The following is a 19318-nucleotide window of genomic DNA, read 5'->3' on the forward strand; positions in this document are numbered from 1 at the left end:
AACTTGCTTGGTATTACGCATGCTGTAGTTTTATTATTATTCTATTTTTTTAATATTTTTTCTTAAAGCAAGGATTACAAAAAACAAGCTTCTTTTTATTTCTACTTCTATTAATAAATAAACAAAAGTTAAAATACAAGATTTTTACCACAAGAAGCTCATGCAACAAAATAATAAAGCCTGAACAGATTAGAAACTAGCAAATTAAAAGTACAATTTGATAAAATCCACACATTTATGCATACATAAAGAATACATTCACTCTGATGATTTCATAGGTTCACCAAACAGTAAATTTATTACTTAAAAATAGTGTAAAGAAAAGCTAGAGATTAAAATAAATTACGGATTATTTTAGGAAGATAATATATGCAATTATTAAATGGTAAAAATTAAGAAACAATTGTTGTGACTTATAAGTCAAAATTCCTGGAATTAATATTTATTTTTTGGGGGGTGATCAGCTAAATACTGATATTTAAAAAAAATAAATCCCTATGATTGACTTATATACTGATATATGGTGAACCAATATAAAAAATAAGATTTATTCTATGTCAAAATAAATTTATAAAATGATACATTAAAGTAATTCCAGAAAAAAAAAATCATTTATTAAAACAATTAATTATTTTCATTTACGTTTTTTGTTTTAATCTGAGTCTAGCACTTTCAAATAGATCTCTGTGACACCAGAACATTATTTGATAAAATTCAATAAATATATAAATTTAAAACATTAAAACTAGAGGTGTAAGTTTATTATCATTTGTGACTAATATAAAATCAACTATTCTGCTGGTTTTCAATCTGTTAGTACATAATGAAACTATAGTTTTAAGTATCATAATTTTTAATCAATTTAATCAAATGTATTACTTTCTGAAACCAATCATTCACATTCAGATTTATACTTGTCCACTAATTAAATTTTCATTACTGTTTTTTAAGAATATTTTTCTAAGAGCAAGAAATTTTTAAATTTGTTCTCAAATTTAACTATTTATTTAAAATACTGACATGTTTCTTTTTAGGTTGAAAATGTATTAATTTTTTCTAATATAGAAAAGATAATTAGATTCTTATTTCTTCTACTTATATGCTAGTAGTAAATGTTCCTCAAATCATTTTTTTATTTTTCAGTTTGCAATTTATATTTACCATTCTTTTTTCAACAACTTTTTCTCAAAATTCTATTTTATAAACATTTGCTTTGATATAAACATTAGAATTAAATTTTCATAGCTTATATTATCTAACTGTTAATTTATTTTTTAAAAATTTCTTGATATTTATTTACGTAATACCAGATTACATAGTAACAACAAAGTGAAATGATGTCAACAGTACTCTGCAGAGATGACAAGGCATCTGATCTGTTCTGTGACTGATAACTAAAGCTTATTTATCGATGCAGTCTATAGGTCATGCACGACGGTCGATCAAAACCTTAAATTTTAGTGTTTTAAAAACAATATCACAATGTCACAGAGGATTAAGTTATAAGATAAAAAAAAAGAGTTATTCAATTATTTCACATTTTTTAAAGTTTTTTGTCGTGGGCTTTTAATAATTTTTAATTTAATTTGTTATTACTTTGAAAAAGATTAGTAGGGCTGTGACCAAGAGCGGGGTACGTTTATAGGTTGATGATGATGAAAGTTTAGTATATTTGACCAGTGCAAATTATTTCATAATCCATACAATAATGAGGGCCTTGCTGGAGTTGGAAAGCAGTATCTATTGCAATGCAGTAAATACGCACTGGCGGCTTATAACGTATAACTAATCTAAGTACCCGCTCTGAGGTGATACCAATGTAATGCAAAAATCTGCATCAAAATCAGCCCAGCCATTTATGAAAAACACATATACTGTGACACCCTCTTGTAGCCTATAACTGTAAAACTAAAAACATACTCTCTGAGGTTTTATCTATGTAATGATAAAAAACTGCATCAAAATCAGTTCAGTCACATTAGAAAAACACATCTACTGCAGCACCAACTGGTGGCCCATAACAGTAAAACATGTCTAAGAACCTGCTTTGAAGTAATACCTATAATGAAAAAAAACCACATCAAAATTGGTCCAATAGTTTTTAAGGAAAATGGTAACAGACATACACATACACACACAACCTCTTACCCCAAACGCATATACCATCTCCACCCATGGGTAAAACAATAGTTTCATTACCTAAAACAAATTGAATTACAAACAGAGAACTTCATTTTATATCATTGCCTTAGAAATTAAACAAACATCTCTAAAGCTTTTATGTTTTAGATTAATTTTTGTAATTAATTATTTATATGACGAAGCAAAGATTTCTGTGAAAGTACTAAAAGTGACAAAGCACAAAAAACAGCAAAGAAAAAAACTAATTTTAATAAGTTAATTTATCATCTTGCTGCTATGATATAATTTGTTAAGTTATTTATTTAAACAGATTCATGAACTTTTTTTAAATGACTACAGTTTACTTTAGCATGACTACACTGTTGAGATTTATTATTCAAAAATATAATTTAAAACCCATTTTACAAAAAAAAAAAAAAAGTTAGAAGCTTTGACTCAAAGCAAACAATTCCAACTCATTCATTATATCATAAACCTTTTGCTAGGGTAAAATTCTTTTTTTCTATGTTTTATAATTTTCCAGGCACAACTGTATTTTTTACCAATAGATTGAAAAGAATTAACATTAAATGACTCTTCAATAAGTAACTTATTACTGCTTATCTGGAGACTAAAGTTGAGAAACAATAAACGATAAGCTACATTAACAAAACTCTTATAAAATATTATATGCATTCTATTTATAATGGAAATCTTGCCGAAGTCTGAGGAGACCAGACATCTCATATTTCATGCAATAACTTCTTGGACATTATTCCTTTATGATTAGAGTATAAATGCTTTAAAATTAGAAACCCAAATCACAAATTAAGGCAATATGTAAAAATAAAAAGTATGTAAACAAAGATAAAATTTTGCACTGACAATTTTGATTAATTTAAGCTTATAAATCTGCTTATGAAGTTGTAGGCTGATCAACAGTACTGTTAACCTTTCATAATTTTTATTAATCAATTTTAAATTATTTAGTTTCCTTGAATGAAACTGATTTTTTTTGTTTTTTTATATAAATAGAAAAGCTATAAGAAAAAAAAATTATAAAGTTTTATTAAAAAAAATTATTTATATAATAGTTTCTACTTACCAACAATCTTTAATAGTAATGTTCGAGCACTTTTGGATTATTCAGCACATCCTCAGAACAATGATGTGTTATACATTATAATTAATTACTTCACTTATTATTAATTATACTAAATTGAATTTTATAAAAATATAAATATAACAATCGATTGTCAAAGGGTAAAATAAAGTTAACATTATACATCATGTCAGTATGAAGGTCTGAATTGTTATGCTTATTAGTATGAAGCAGTAATACTAACCTAAGAATCAAAATTAGTGTTAAGTATACATAATATTTTTCTATGATATTTGTTTTATGAAAGTTATTGGAATATTCAAGAAAATTAATAAAATTATCTGGGTTGTAATTATGATTATTTTCTAAGATATATCTAGTAAAATTGGATCGTTCTTTACTTCTTTTATTTATATATGGAATCAATATATTGTACATCATATATATATATATATATATGACGTACACTTAATGTGTTCATTAATTCTAATTGAAAAAGATTGGTTAGTCATGCCGATATATTGCAGATCACAATTTGTACATTTTAAACTAAATATTCCCTGTTTATCTAAATTAAATTTATTATTATGTCTTACTTTATTCTAGTAGGATTTCTGTTATTTATATAGTTAATTACTTTGTTACTCGTCGTGTATGCAGTTTTTAGTTCAAAAGATTTAAATATTTTATTGAATGTTTTGTAATTTATATTACATTCAGTTTTAACATATTTCTGTCTATTATTATTTGTTAGTTTTATATGCTTTTGATGATCGATTGTTACATTTATTTTTATAAAATTCAATTTAATATAACAATGATATGTGAAGTAAATAATTATAATGTATCATTGTTCCTGAGAATGGATTAATAATCTGAAAGCACTTGAACATTGTTGGTAAGTGGAAACTATTATATAAATAATTTATATGTTTATACCAACGGGCCATGCTTAATTAACTACATTTTCTTGTACGTTTAATGAGAAATCCTTCACGTACGCTTCAAAATGGATTCATTCACGGTTTCAAAGTTATTATTTTCTTTTATTTAAATAACTAATTTGCTATATAAATTCAAATTACGGGATAGAAATTACATATGTTTACAAAAAATACCAAAGTCGATTAGAATTCAAAATCTTAGAACTTAAAGATGAAATACTAAGAATCTATCTTCTCACCACAATTATCAGCATTTACTCTCAACATCATATTGAGACAAATTCATTTCTATAATTCTTTTTCTCAATTTTATTCCTCTGGTTGAATCTTCAACCGGTTTAATTAAACCAGACAATAACTTGTTATAGAACTTATAAATTGTACCTGTCTTTATTTTTTATGAAGCAATATATTATCTACTCCAAGAACATCATTCATTTAAAATTCCTGCTCAAAACATAAGGGAGAAAGACTAGAAAAAATCTGCAATAAATTACTGACGAACAGTTTATACAACTAACCTGCTTTACATATGATTTTATTACAGTAAATAATGGTTTGACAAGTTTTATTGTCTCTTAACTAACAATGTGGTGCATTTTATTATAATATTTCCTTCTTTAATTTTATAGGTAACCAATAAAGCCATGAAAAATAACTATTTAAAAAAAAAAACTATGCAAAACTCTTCACTAAAGCTACATAAAATCAATTATAAAAATCAAAACAGTTCAGATTTATCACAATATACAAGGCATTTTGAGAAAGTAAGGTTGCAGTGGTCTGAAGCACGGAAGGGAATTTTTTGTTTGAAAGTTAGTACTCCGGCATGAAAGGGAGGTTCAAGTGAAGAGAATAAGCCTAGGTGGGGGGGGGGGGGGTCATTAGGTCGATTGGTTACACCAGAATCATGTCTTCACATGAACCCTGCAATTCCTGATCTTAAGTGTGAAGTGTGAATCCTCATCTGATATCTTCCTATCACTAAAAATGAAAAGTCTGACAACATCCACCGTGAAACTGTTTTTGTTTATGGTGATATGATGTCACATGAGTAATATGAATACAATACTGTGAATAATTTGTCATATGCATTCATCTAATTCTCTTCTTTTTTTTTTTAACAAAGAGTCATTTAAGGTTAAATCTTTCAAATTAAAATTAAACATTTCATAGATAAATAACCGACACACTTGTAAAAATTTACAGATTTTTTTAATGAAAACAATGTTATATGAAGTTCATCAACGCTCTGTAAAAAAAAAGTGAAGACTACAGAAGAAGAAAATGGAAAATGATTACATATTTACAAAGGATAATAAAGGTTAAAGATGGAAAATTTAAAAAAAAATCAAAATTTATACATTCTGCAAGCTGTAAATAATATTGTTTAAATAACTTATATAAACAAACCTTATCGCTGTCATCTACATCGGATGGTTTCCTCAATTTAGAAGGCGCTGCAGCTGCATCTGACCACCAACAACCCCATGCAACAGGCCAATAAGGTCTGCTTGGAGGAAAATTATTACGGGCTTGTGGCGGTTGAGGAGGCAGAGGAGGTGGTAAAGGAAGATTATTTCGTGAAGGGGGTGGAGGAGGTGGTAAACTTAAATCCAACCATGGGCCATACGCTGCTGGATTTGGAATTGCTGGATGAATATTGTTGTTTTGAGAAACTGCAGGATGATTTAAATGCACCTAAAATAAAACAAACAATAAAATAAATATGATTATATATACAGACAATACACAATGATATATATGGATGTGAATACTAGATAGTGGACACCAGTGTACTTTGGTGGTTAGGGTTCAATTAACCCCATCACATGTCTCAGGAATGGTCGGCCTGAGTCTGTACAAGACTACAACTCATTTACATGTCATACATATCATCCTCACCCTATCGGGCCTTCGGAGTGGGTTGCTTATTGTTCACTAGTTGTACAGATTGCAGTATTAAAGTATACATTAGAAAAAAAACAAGAAACTGAATAAATTAGTTTAGAAAAACAAATATAGTGCATGCCTATCAATCTAAACAATGTTGCTTATTTATAAGAATGGTGTCAACTATCACTGCCAACCGGGGGAAATGTACATAATGATTTTTCCTAAAGGCTTATATTAATTTACTGTTTTACACAACCTTTCAAGTCATTCTTACGATTTGAATGAATGTGAAGGAAGTTCTGAGGCACAAGCAGCAAAAATCAGAATTACTTTCTCTGAGAATAACAATGTTATTACATAACTAGTTCCTATGGTGAACAGAGTAAGGTGTCTTTGTATGGCTGGATACCAGTGTTAAAGTGGAATTGGCATTCTGATAAACAAGAGTATATTCAGCTCAGTGAAGAAGACTATGGAAAACTATTTCAGCGCCTGCTTTCCCATTTCCTAAGTAGCATTAAAAATAGAATAGTAATAACAACTTAAGTGAATAATAATGTCATTTCCATACTCGGTGAACACCAAAAGCAATCTTTAAAAATCTACAAACTGTAAGATAACTTCAGAGGATGAATGAGGATGATATGTATGAATGTAAAAGAGAGTAGTCTTGTACAGTTTCAGGTTGACCATTCCTGAGGTGTATGATAAATTGAAACTCAATCACCAAAGAACAACGGTCCATGATCTAGTATTCAAATCCATATAAAAGTAACTGCCTTTACTAGGATTTGAATCTTTTTACTCTCGATTTTGAAATCAGCTGATTTGCAATGATGAATTTACCACTAGACCTGGTGGGTTTATAAACTGTGTCCATCATAGTAACTGATGCTCTTGGCAAGATGACTATGCTATTTAATAAAAAGAGCATGGACTCTGCCACTCTCAAATTAATTAATTGGCCAGATAGTGTAATGACATTTATTTTTTATATTGCTATGTTTTTACAAAACTTTGCAAATGTTCTTGATATTTTTGATTGTCATTTAAGTTTGTTACTAATTTTTTACTTTTAGCATTCATTTTTTTTCTCTAGAAATATACTATTATTGGGGTAAAAGCATATCAGCTGCTTCTTGCAGTAATGTCTTACAAGAATTTTTATTAATTCAATAAAAATAGATTTTTATTTAATAACAATTGATTTAATTTTTTTAAATATGCAAAATAAAAAAGCCTACAACTAATAAGTAGATCTTTCCCACAAATTATAAAAAAAATAAATATTAAATTATACAGTTTAAAAAAGATAAAGATAAAATTCAAATATAAAATAATAGAATACAACAATCAAAAATAATAAAATATATATAACAAAAAATACCTTTCTTTTAATACAAATTTAAAACTATAATACACCATTAAACAACAATGCTTCTGCTATGAAAACATGACAAAGAAATAGATTGGAAAAAGTAATTAAAAAAGGGGAAAAAATTTAAGAACGATTTTATGACCTAAATGCAAAAATAATCAAAATATTTTAAGATCTAATGAAGAAATTTACCAAATTAAAAAAAAAAATTCTATAAGAAAAAAAATTATTACAGACACTAAATAATGAAGGATAAGAGATTAATCACAAGACTCTTCAATTATCTTTCTAAATTAAAAGTTATAAATAACTGGTTTCCAGAAATTGAAAAAGATCTAAAGGAATTAAATAATAATCTTTACTCCTTTGGACTGAAATACTTTCAGAAATAAAATAAACAATTTGAAGAGTCTTCAGGAAAAACCAAGCGGAAAAGGTAGAAGAAAAGTTTCCAAAAAAGAGACAAAAAAAAGAGTACTGGCGAAAAAGGAAACAAAATGCAAATTAAAGTTTTTTTTTTTTATTTTATATGATCCATAGATAGTCCAAACGAAGAAAAAATAAAATCAAAACAGAAGCTAAACAAGCACATCAGCATGATATGAGGTCTGTTCAGAAAATAACCAAACATTTTTAATTAGGCGCCAACCGAGAATTTAATGACATGTGCTGGCAGCAATGTGTTCCACATAACCTCCTCTGTAACTACATGTTCTTGGAGTGTTGATATCAAGATGATGATGGGTCAAGTTACTTTTCATGTTATTGTTATTTAAGTATTAGTAGCAATTTTTATAATGCCAAGATTTTTGGTAGCAACAATACGACGTAAAATTTTGCGTGAAACTGGAAAAAACATTCACAGAAACATTTCAACTTTTGAATCAAGCTTACGGAGATGATGCTCTAGGTCATACGCAATGTTACAAATGGTTTTCACAATTTAAAAATGGTTGTCAGTCAACTGAAGATGACCCTTGACCAGGAAGGCCATCGACTTCAACTGATGACACCCGTGTTCAGAAAATCAATGATCTGGTGTGAGCAAATCGCCAACTAACTGTCAGGGAACTTGCAGAAAAGGTTAGCATCTCAATCGGAACGTGCCATGACATTTTGACGGAAACATTGAACATCCATTGAATTGCAGCAGTCTGTTCCTGATTTGATTACCAAACAGCAAGAACATCAAGTGGATGTTTGTCGGCCATTTCTTGAACAAGCTAATGACGATGAAACACTCAAGCAAAGGATCATAACGGGAGACAAAAGTTGGGTTTAAAGCTACGACACCGAGACAAAAGTTCAATCACAATGGATTGGCAAATGATCTCCACGCCCTAAGTCAAAGTGATGCGCTCTGTTTTTCGATTTTAATGGAATTGTGCATTTTGAATTCTTACTAAAGTGAAACGGTGAACCGTGTGTGCTATCAAAGCGTTTTACAACAGTTATGTGAAAAAATCTGCAAAATGAGACCAGAGTTGTGGTGAGACAACTCATGTTCCTTCACCATGACAATGCGCCCGCACACTCTGCTTAGTCAATTCATCAGTTTTGTCCAAAAATCATATGAATGTACTCCTCAGCCTCCTTACTTGCCAGACCTGACTCCTTGCAAATTTTCTTATTTCTGAAATTAAAATCAGTGATGAAAGGATGCCGTTTTGAGATTATTGATAACATTAAAGCAAATTCGTCATGGATCTAAAGGACCATTTCAAACGAAGCTATCCAGGGTTGCTTCATGAAGTGGAAACATCGCTGGGAAAAGTGTGTGAATAGGGAAGGGGGAATACGTTGAAGGGGACAAGGATCAATAAATAATCTGTAAAATTGACAATAAAGATTAAAAATAACAAAGATTGGTTATTTTCTGGTATCTAATATCTATTTCTGATGTCTATTTCATTTTTGTCATTTCTATTTTATGCTATCACTCCAGGGGTGCACTGGTGCCAGAATGCAATACTGATATTGCTTTCTACGGGAAATAAAAAATTGTCCTTTCACATAAAATTTAACTAACTTAAACTCTGGCTTGTTTTATTTTAACATTAAGTATTCATTATCACGTTTCTTAATGAAAGAAAGTGATAATTAAATTATCAGTTCTTTATATGGTTTGCAATTAATTCGTAAAAGAAATGTTTTTGTGGATATTAAAATTGTTTGGTTTGATTCCTAACCCTCACTTCACTTTTATTTTTATCGATACATTATTAACAAATTATGAGCCAATAGAAAAAATAAAACCTAAACTATAAAAATTACATTGAACCCAAATGATCCATGCTTTTGGATATCCATAGGCAAATGGCAACAAAATCAGTCACTAAAAATCTAATTCAGAAAAAAGATAAGTTTGTTTCTTATCAATGTAAACAAAAAATTCATGTGCATTCTTCATAACATTTTCATGTACCCAACTGCCTGTTGCTGTGAACCATAATCTTGTGTTCTGCTATAATACAAAATCAAATGTCAAATGTATCGATACTGGAAAATTTATGAGTGCACCTACGGGTGCACTCATAATAAATGGAGCCATCTAGGGATTGCTCCACTCCACACCTGCTCTTTATTTACAATTTTTCACTGAAATATTAAGAAAGAATTAATATTTAATTAATGTTTTAACAGTATTGTTTTATATAAATAATTAAAATAAACTGAAAAAAACCAAAAAGATATATATATATATTTTTAAAAATACTAGTTAGAAACTAAAGGATACATAATTAGTTTTCATAGGATCCAACATCAATTAAGACAAACAATGTTTCAAAATAAATTAAAAAAAGAACTGCATTAAGAAGTTTCATTTTAATCAGATAAAACTGAATGTTATTGTTCAATAGAAATGATTATACTAATCACCATGGATAACTGCAGTCTTAATAAAAATATAATTTCTAAATTGAATCTGTTAATTTACATAATATTATCTCTGTCTAAATTTAAATGAATAAATGTGAAGTAGTTCCAGTTTTTTATTACATATTTTTATTTGTTATTGAAGCTGTCAGACACATTTCGGTCACTTTCCACATTTCCAAATTTATGTTAACATTATTTTATAATATGAAAGTGGAATAAATATGGTTGTATGTCATGGCTATTTTGCATTCTTCATAACTATTTGTCTAAGCAGACTTTATTAATTATCTGAAATTTCACTTACCTGAAATTAAGTGTGCCCCTTTATTTCAAATTATTCTGAAGATAAAAAAATGACCCGACATTTATGACACATGACAAAACAAAAAGTATAACTTCTTCTATGATGAATCTATCTGGGAATAGGTTTCAACTAAATGTCCTCAAAGTCCCGATTTTCTTACCGGTTTCAATTTCATTTACCTTCCTTATCTATAAACACCCAAGTCCTTCTTTTCCTTCTTCTCTTACCTTCCGATTTACTCTCTATGATATTCCTTCGCCAAACACAATCTCTAAGTAGGATATGTAATATCAATAAAGATGTATTCCTTTATTATCATATTCATCAAATTCTGCTCTAAGTCTTATAAAAAAAAGTTCAGTCAAAATTCTAAGCTTTAAGTTCTACAAATGCTCATGTTTCTTCCAGACTACACAGATTCATATAATAATATATTCTAGACAAAGCATTTGGCAAGCCTCTTCCTCAGTTCAAGTAAAGTCTGTTTTGTTGCCAGTAATCCTTTACTTTTTCAAAAGCATTTTTAACTTTAGATAATTTACTTCTGTCTTACTCCTTACAGCTTCCACACCAAATCTTATTCAAAATCGATAAACATTCAAACAATGTACTGAAGTTATATTTTCTTTTAATTTTTTCTTCCAGCAATATAATAATGTAACCGTATTTCCTGCTAGTTCTCATCTTAGCTTTACAAACATTTTTCTTAATTCGGTTATTCTTATAATACTTTCAATCATAAAATACAATATCTATTTAGATTTTACAAACATTGCTTTGTTATCTACACATCTCATTAATTTTATCATTTTCCCTTCCAATAATGCCTCTTGCTTTTCTTTTTAGTACTTTATTAATTAATATTTTAGCAATCAAGAAGTTACAATTTAATTCCTGGAATGACTAATTAGCATTGCCTGTCTCGTGATTTGACTGGAATTGTGAGTAATTATAAATATGTTTTTACTGATATGCGCATAAGACATTGGCCTTGTACATCTACTAATATTTGCTTGTGCATCAAAAGTAGTATCTGCCTTGTAAAAGCAATAGTAGTCACTAATGTACACTTCCAAACTTATGGTTTTAATACAGATGCATTCTGAGAATTAAATTATTAAATATTATATTAAGAGTCGGTGACAAACATCGGTGTCTCACTACTCTTCCAATACCCATCCTTGTTTCATCACTTCCTACTATACTGCTTATTCCATTGCAAACAATTTTTTATTAATTTTCTTAATTCTTTCAGGCTGTACCAGCAACTTTAAAAACCTTCAAAGATATACTGCAGATCATTCTATCAAGTGCTACAGCCAGTCAATAAATCAAACATAAATCACTTCTAACATTCTGTTAACATCCTCAGATACCTACTGACTACGTCTGTGTGCCTTTCCCATTCTAAATCTTAACTGGTCTTGCATAATCTCTTCTGTTTATAATGTTCTGAAAGTATTTACTTATTTACATTTTATTATCAATATTTCTTGATTCATTTGTTTTTAGTGTGTATTCTTCATTCGACTGTATTTATTGATGATTATAATTTAATTTTAAATTCAACTTATTTTATAAAACAGCATATGAGAATTTTCCATTTACATTTTATATTTGTACTTATTCAAACTTTAATTTTAAATTAATCTCATACAAATTTAGTTACAACTTAGAAAATATACCACAATGATTACAGAGTATAAATCTATCATATAATATCAGCATGAAATTTAAAATCAAAGTAGTTTGTAACAATAATAAAAGTTTTTGCATTATTACATGACTGCCTAAAAAGGAGTATAATGTATTTAGGGTGTGTGTATGTATGTATATTTGTTCCACCGTAGCAGCTCAATGGCTGAACCGATTTAGATGTATGATCCCATGTTGGAATCCTGACGTTACCAGAAGTATCATAAGCTATATATATATATATATATATATATATATATATATATATATATATATATATATTTATGTATGTGTGTGTGTTTATATAAATAAAAAAAATAATTACACTATGTACAAAATTGTTACGTGCAAGCTCTTTAATTATCCTATATTAAAGAGCATTTTTTTTTTGTAGATATGTTTTTTGTAATATTTATCTCTTGTTTAAATGTATTAAAACATTTTCTGGATTATTAAAAAAAAATTTTATATCAATATTAAAACTTTTTTTTATCGTACTACTATGGTTTATTTCAACATGTTTCTTATAAGTGTGGTATCTAGTGTAAGGCAGTGAAAATATTTCTTTTATCATGAATTTGACCATACGTAAATTTAAATTAATAAATACTGCAATTATAAAAAAAATAAATTACACTAAGAGTATAAATTACATAAATCAGTTTATTAAAAAAAGAGACAAAGTTTATAATGAGATTGAAACATAATTTTCCATACCTTTAATAACAGATAAATACATAAATGTTCACATATATAGGTTATATGAAAATAATAACAACCACAACAAAAATTAAAAGTAAATAACTTTCAACATAACACATACAACTGAATAAAAAAATAATGCAAACAGTGCAAAATAATGATCAGCTATATATGAAAATCACTTACTCAGGAATTTTCTTTTATTTATTTAATTTTTTCCTTTTTATATGACAAATGTTTTTTTAATCATCTATTAAGAATTATTTAACATTATTTTATACTTAATATTTATTTAAAATACACAAAACATAGAATTCTAATATATAATAATAATAATATAATATAATAAGCTATTACAAAAAAATATGTTTTTAAGCATTGATATTTTTCAAATAGAGAAAAAAGGCTCATTATGAACACCAAAATACAGGATAATTTATGTAATATTTCTGACTGATCTTATAGAAAAAAATTCTCACAAAAAAAAAGGAAAACTGACTTTTCGTTATTTTATTTTGTTTCCTTTTGCTCCGCTCAAACATATACCCCAATCATCATGACCCTCAAAGTAAGTAACGCATAACGCTAACTATGCCAAACAATATTACTAACAACAGATACCGCACATAAAGACAACATTTCAATTTGCATCATCATAACAAACCGTGCTTCTACTTTGCCCTGCTAAAATTTTTTTAACCTTAAATTGAACATAACTTAGCGTAACTACATTTCAATTAAATTGATGTAATAGTTTTACAGATTTTCAAGCCACAATATTTTATTCATAGGTCTTTAAATATATATATATAAATAAATATGTAAGGAAACCACAATATTTTTGTACTCCTCATACCTCAAAACATACGAAAATTCAATTTCACCCCAGACCAAAAGAAATATCATACTTTCTTTAAAAAAAGTTGGTAAAAGTCCATCCAATAGCACAAAATTTATAAAACCCAATCAATTTTGAATATAGTTGTTAACTATAAGGGACTATTTTACAGTGAAATTATTAAAATGGTATCAATTACTATGGTCATTACCCAATGAACAATGCTAACAGCATATGGTGATGAACTGCATCCAACATTCTTAAATGGATCACTGAATGTAGAGCATGAATACAGTTTACATCCTACCCGGGACAAAAAGTATGTGTTTTTTTTATTTAATAGACAGTACATTTAATTTTAGGAGTTTATAATATTGAATTACTATATTTCTGACAACAGTTTCAACTAATATGACTGTTCACATACTTATACATTAAAAAAAACTCTTGCGCAGTTCTGCACAAGAACTTTTTTTTCGATGTCTTTACTATTTCGCAGTCTGAAATGCACTGATTTTCAGAGTACAACGCACTACATTCATCAACCAGTAGACCCTAAACACAAGCATCAAGTTTCAATTCGCTCACTACTGTGACTCACTGTATAAGTGTGTATGAAAAGTACACTATTACACAGTCAACATAACCTCAAATCTTTTCAACCTTCAATTCAGTGTAACTCAAGGATGACTCGACCAATTTTCATCAAATTTTTTCATGCATAACTCCAATAAACTACTAAATACGTAGATTTAGCGTATCTAAATTTCAATGAAATTGATCTAGTAGTTTTGGAGATTTACGAATCATAAAATTTTATACAGAATGTATCACAAAATTCTGCTGGTTGTTTCATAACCTATTCTCCTCATGAAAATAATGTAAAAAGTTCATCATATAAACATGTCCTAAAATTCTTCATTAGCAAATAACAGCTAGTGAAAGATTTCACTACCCAAGTGAAATGAGGCTGTACTGAAACTTTTAAGATGTTAATTAAGAGGCAGAATAACTTATTCTGGAGTGAAAACCATTAAACTGGGGTAAAAAACCCCTGTTTTTTATGTCTGACGTACAATAACTTAGTTAAATGGGTAATAAACACATAAAATGTGTAGAGAATTTAATTCTGAACATAATGGTATAAGGTAAGCTGAATAATACAAAGAAATGTTAGAAAAATTCAAATTTTATTTAGTAATAGTACACTAGACCAAAGTGCATTATATATACCAGTTTATAATAAATGTTCATAAATGACCCTGCCATTTTCAACACATTTCTTGGTATGTTTGCTGCTTTTGTTGCTCTTTTTCAGGACTGTTCTTAAATTGCTCACCCACATTCGTAAAGCGAGTAATTAATTCCTCACGTGAATATATTTTTGTTTTGTATACAATATTTTTATCCATCTCCAAACTCAAAAATCTAAAGGTGTTAGATCAGGTAATTTTTGTGGCCAGGAATGTGGACTTCCACAACCGATCCATTTCTTACAGGGATATGATTATTTAAGTGTGAGGAAATGACACAAGAGAAGTGGGGAGGCATGCCATCATGCTAGAAATATACTTTGTGTCTCAGCGCTAGAACATCTTCAAGTAGCTGCAGCAATTCATCTTGAGGAAAGTGCATGTAGACTGGAGAATTTAAGCAGCCAGGTAATATTAACGATCCAAACAACTGATTGTGAAGAAGGCCACACCATACATTAACACTAAATCGGTGTTGAAAATTGTCTTCCACAATCTTGTGAGGATTTACTTCTGCTCATGTATGCTCATTGTGTAAGTTGTTAACGCCTTTCAAGTGAAATTTGCCTAGTCAGTTAACAAAACATATTTGTAGAAATGTCGATTTATATTCAACCAGCTACATAACTCCAAGTGAAGCAGACAATATCTTGGGTGTAGATGTTGAGCTGACTGTTTATGATAAGGGTAAAGTTTGTTTTATTTAAGTGTCCTACAAACCACTGCATGCAAAACTGCAATTTATAAAGATGTCATGTACTGGTGCTTGGTCTGGGTTTAACTGCATTTATAATAATTTTGTCAATATCAGCATCATGTTAGACAGATTGTTCGTAGCTGGTACGTATACTACGTAGTGAACCTGTTTCCTGAAAATTGTGAAAAGCCATGCTAATTGTTCTGGAATCTGAAATCCTGCAATTCGGAAAACGTATTTCATATTCTGCTGCAGCATTACCATTATACTCACCCAAAATTAATACCATATCAGCGTATTCCTGTTTTATAAATAAGTACAACATTATTTCAAAGGTAAACTGATAACATTCAGACTAAAACTCACACAAAACCTGGATGTTTAAACTCACTTAATGTGCCTTATAGAATGATTAAACTAATACAGAAATGAGCATTGTTGACCAGCTGTTGTTTATATTATTGTCAACTTTGAAATCATAATTGGGTCAATTCATTTGAAGTGACTTACGAGTGGTTGCTTGACCAATTAAAAAAAATTGAAACTTATCTACTTGTTACCTACATGTTTCCGGACCTTAAGAATATTTTTCTAAAATTTTTATTTAAGCAGTTTACCTGTGGTGGCCATTTTTGTTATGGTGCTCACACCTATTTTTGTGATTGTAAGAGTTTACCGAAAAAATTGTAACTAAAAACTATTGGTCCTGGAAGGATGAAACAAAAAGCAATTTATTCATATTTTCTCAAGGTAAAAGATTGGTCCAGTGGTTTATTTACCTATCTCCCTTCTTTCTAGAAGATTACCAATAAAGTTGAACCCGAAAAACAGTGAAATTTCACTTAGGTAATTTTTCTCAAGAGGCAGGAATGGCATACACAGTTTGAATTATTTTTTTATATGTAGGTATATATTATTAGTTATAACATAAATAATATTAATGGTGATATACTTACTCCTAAATTTATATGAATTTTTGAAATATCATTTTTTTTAAATATTCAAATTTTGGCTTCAAATATCACACTGTTGGGGCTGGTGATAAAAATCCCAAATTTGCACAACTTAGTGTTTTTGTAGATGTTTATGGCAAATAAAAAAGTTTCTTGTGTATTGTACTAATAAAAAAGTTATAACCTCTCAAAAATCATGAAAAACCTGATAACAGTGATACCATTTTGACTCGCTAAATAAGTGCTCCAAGGTTTCTCGTCTTCTTGGGGCTTAATATTTTTATACTTATTACTATAGTTGAAATACACTTATTTGAACCATTCAACTGCAGTGACCATATTATAACAGATGCTTGAAGTCATTTCAGATGTCAAGAAAATTCACATTGTAACATGCTCATTTATACTTGTTGCAACATTTAGCTTTGCAGTTACAGACTGGTCGGTCTGACATTAGTCAGAGACCTGCTCACATCTTTACAGTGTCTCAAATTTCATCCTGTGTTTTGAAGTGTTTATTAGATAAGCATGTTTTACTTAATAATATTATACATGCAAATTTTAAAATCGGTTAAATTATTACATTATTTTCAAGTAATTTCACATAAAACAATGGAAGAGCAATGTTCCATAGGAATTTATGAAAATGAAGTCTCATAAAAAGGTGTACGGTACAGTGCCAAAAGAATTCATTAAAATTTGTGAATTTAGTGATCAAAACCCACAACTTATTTTTTTACATGTTAATTCAGATGTCACTAATGTTTGTAAATATCATGAAAAAACGTTTTTATCTAAATTCAGGCACCTGTATGGATAGTTCTGCTGCGATTTCTTGAGAACTCATAAAAAACAGTTAAGAAAAACTTAAGACAAATAACATTAGAGCAAGCTCTTAAAGAACACATTTTTCCAAATTTAAATTTAGTTCCTGGAAAGTCTCTTTTTGTTAAGTGTTTCAAAAGTATTTTTTCTCAGTAAAACAAAGAAGTATATGAATGTGAAGACCAAGAGCAATACACTGCCCCACATCACAATATTGAACAATTGGATGCTGGTTGTAGCATTTCAGGTGTATCACCTTCATCATAATTGAAAAAATTAAGCACAGATCAAAGGCGATCAACATTAAAATGTAAAATAAATAAGGTATCTGAAAAATTAAAAAAGAATCTTGAATTATGTATTGACAAAAGTTTCTGAAAATGAAAATTCAGCTCAATCTTCTTAAGTGAATATGATAATCTTATTTTAAAACTAAAAGAAAGATGTTTTCTTGCTTCTAAAGAAGATAAGGTTAAAATTATCAGTTTACTTCCCCGATCTTGGACCTTCCTATAATAATATCAGAGTTCAATGTGTCTGAGCATTTGGTTAGACCTACTAGAGAATTAGTTAATGAGCAAGGCATTCTACTGGAGTTAGGTAAAAGACATAAATCAGGAAACAGTAACGACACATTTAAAAAAGTTATGTTATTTTATGTAGTAGACAGTAATAGCAGACTGTGTCCTGGTAAAAAGAATTGTGTTAGCACATGTGTTGATGGTGTCAAAGTGCATAAGCAAAAATGCCTTGTTTTGATAAACTTAAATGAATTGTATGTTTACAAAAATAAACCCAATATAAAAATAAAAATGAATTTTTGAAAAAGATGCAGACTACTCATTGAAATCTCAGTTTGGGTAAGTTTTACAAGCATTTTTGAATCAAAATTGTATTAAGTTATTGGTATTGGTTAAGTTAACATTAAATTATGACCTATCATTAATAATTAAAAAAAAAAAAAAACTATTTTATAAACATTGAAAACATCCAACTTCAACAAAATAGGGGCTAAATATAAAAAATGCTATGCAAAGAAGACAAGAAACCCCTTGGAGCACTTATTTAGCGAGTCAAATGTGTTGATGGTGTCAAAGTGCATAAGCAAGAATGCCTTGTTTTGATAAACTTAAATGAATTGTATTTTTTTTTTATTTTTAACAATAAATTTAGTTCTTTCAAATTTTGTACATTGCCCAAAAAGAATTTTGTTTCTGCTTACATTAAGTAAGTACGTACTTTCTGACAAATGTAATAATGTACTGTTTCTAAATAAAATTAAAATTTTCCTAACTTTTCTTTGTTTTATTCAACTTACCTTACACCATTTTCTTCAATATTAAATTCTCTACAAATTTTCTTTATAAGTTTTATGTGTTTATTACCCATTTATCAATGTTATTGTACATCAAACATAAAAAACAGGGTTTTTTATCCCATTTTATTGATTTTCATCCCAAATTACTCAAAAACTACTGCAGATGCGATTCTGGGGCCATTTTATTTCATTTTTCAGTTAAAAACCATAATTAATCACTAATTCTGCTCCTTAATTAAAATTCTAGAAATTTCAATATGTCTCATTTCACTAGGGCATCTGAGAGAAATGTCTCACTAGTTGTAACTCGCATAAAAAGAATTTTAGGACATATGTTTGACGATTTTTTTTTCAATTATTTTCATGAGTAGAATAGGTTATGAAAGTCCCAGGAGAGGTTCCCACTTATATG

At 28.6% G+C, this 19318-nt stretch overlaps 1 protein-coding gene across 1 annotated transcript in view; it reads right to left on the reverse strand.

Moving 5' to 3' along the window:
- The window catches only part of LOC142331218 (uncharacterized), a 112502-nt gene that overhangs the window by 21619 nt on the left and 71565 nt on the right, over window positions 1-19318 (reverse strand). Inside the window, exon 9 of the mRNA XM_075376961.1 lies at window positions 5581-5868. Coding sequence (XP_075233076.1) covers window positions 5581-5868 — 288 coding nt within the window. The remainder of the gene's footprint in view (window positions 1-5580; window positions 5869-19318) is intronic.

The sequence above is a fragment of the Lycorma delicatula genome, chromosome 10, assembly GCF_047948215.1.
Source record: "Lycorma delicatula isolate Av1 chromosome 10, ASM4794821v1, whole genome shotgun sequence".
Classification (NCBI taxonomy): domain Eukaryota; kingdom Metazoa; phylum Arthropoda; class Insecta; order Hemiptera; family Fulgoridae; genus Lycorma; species Lycorma delicatula.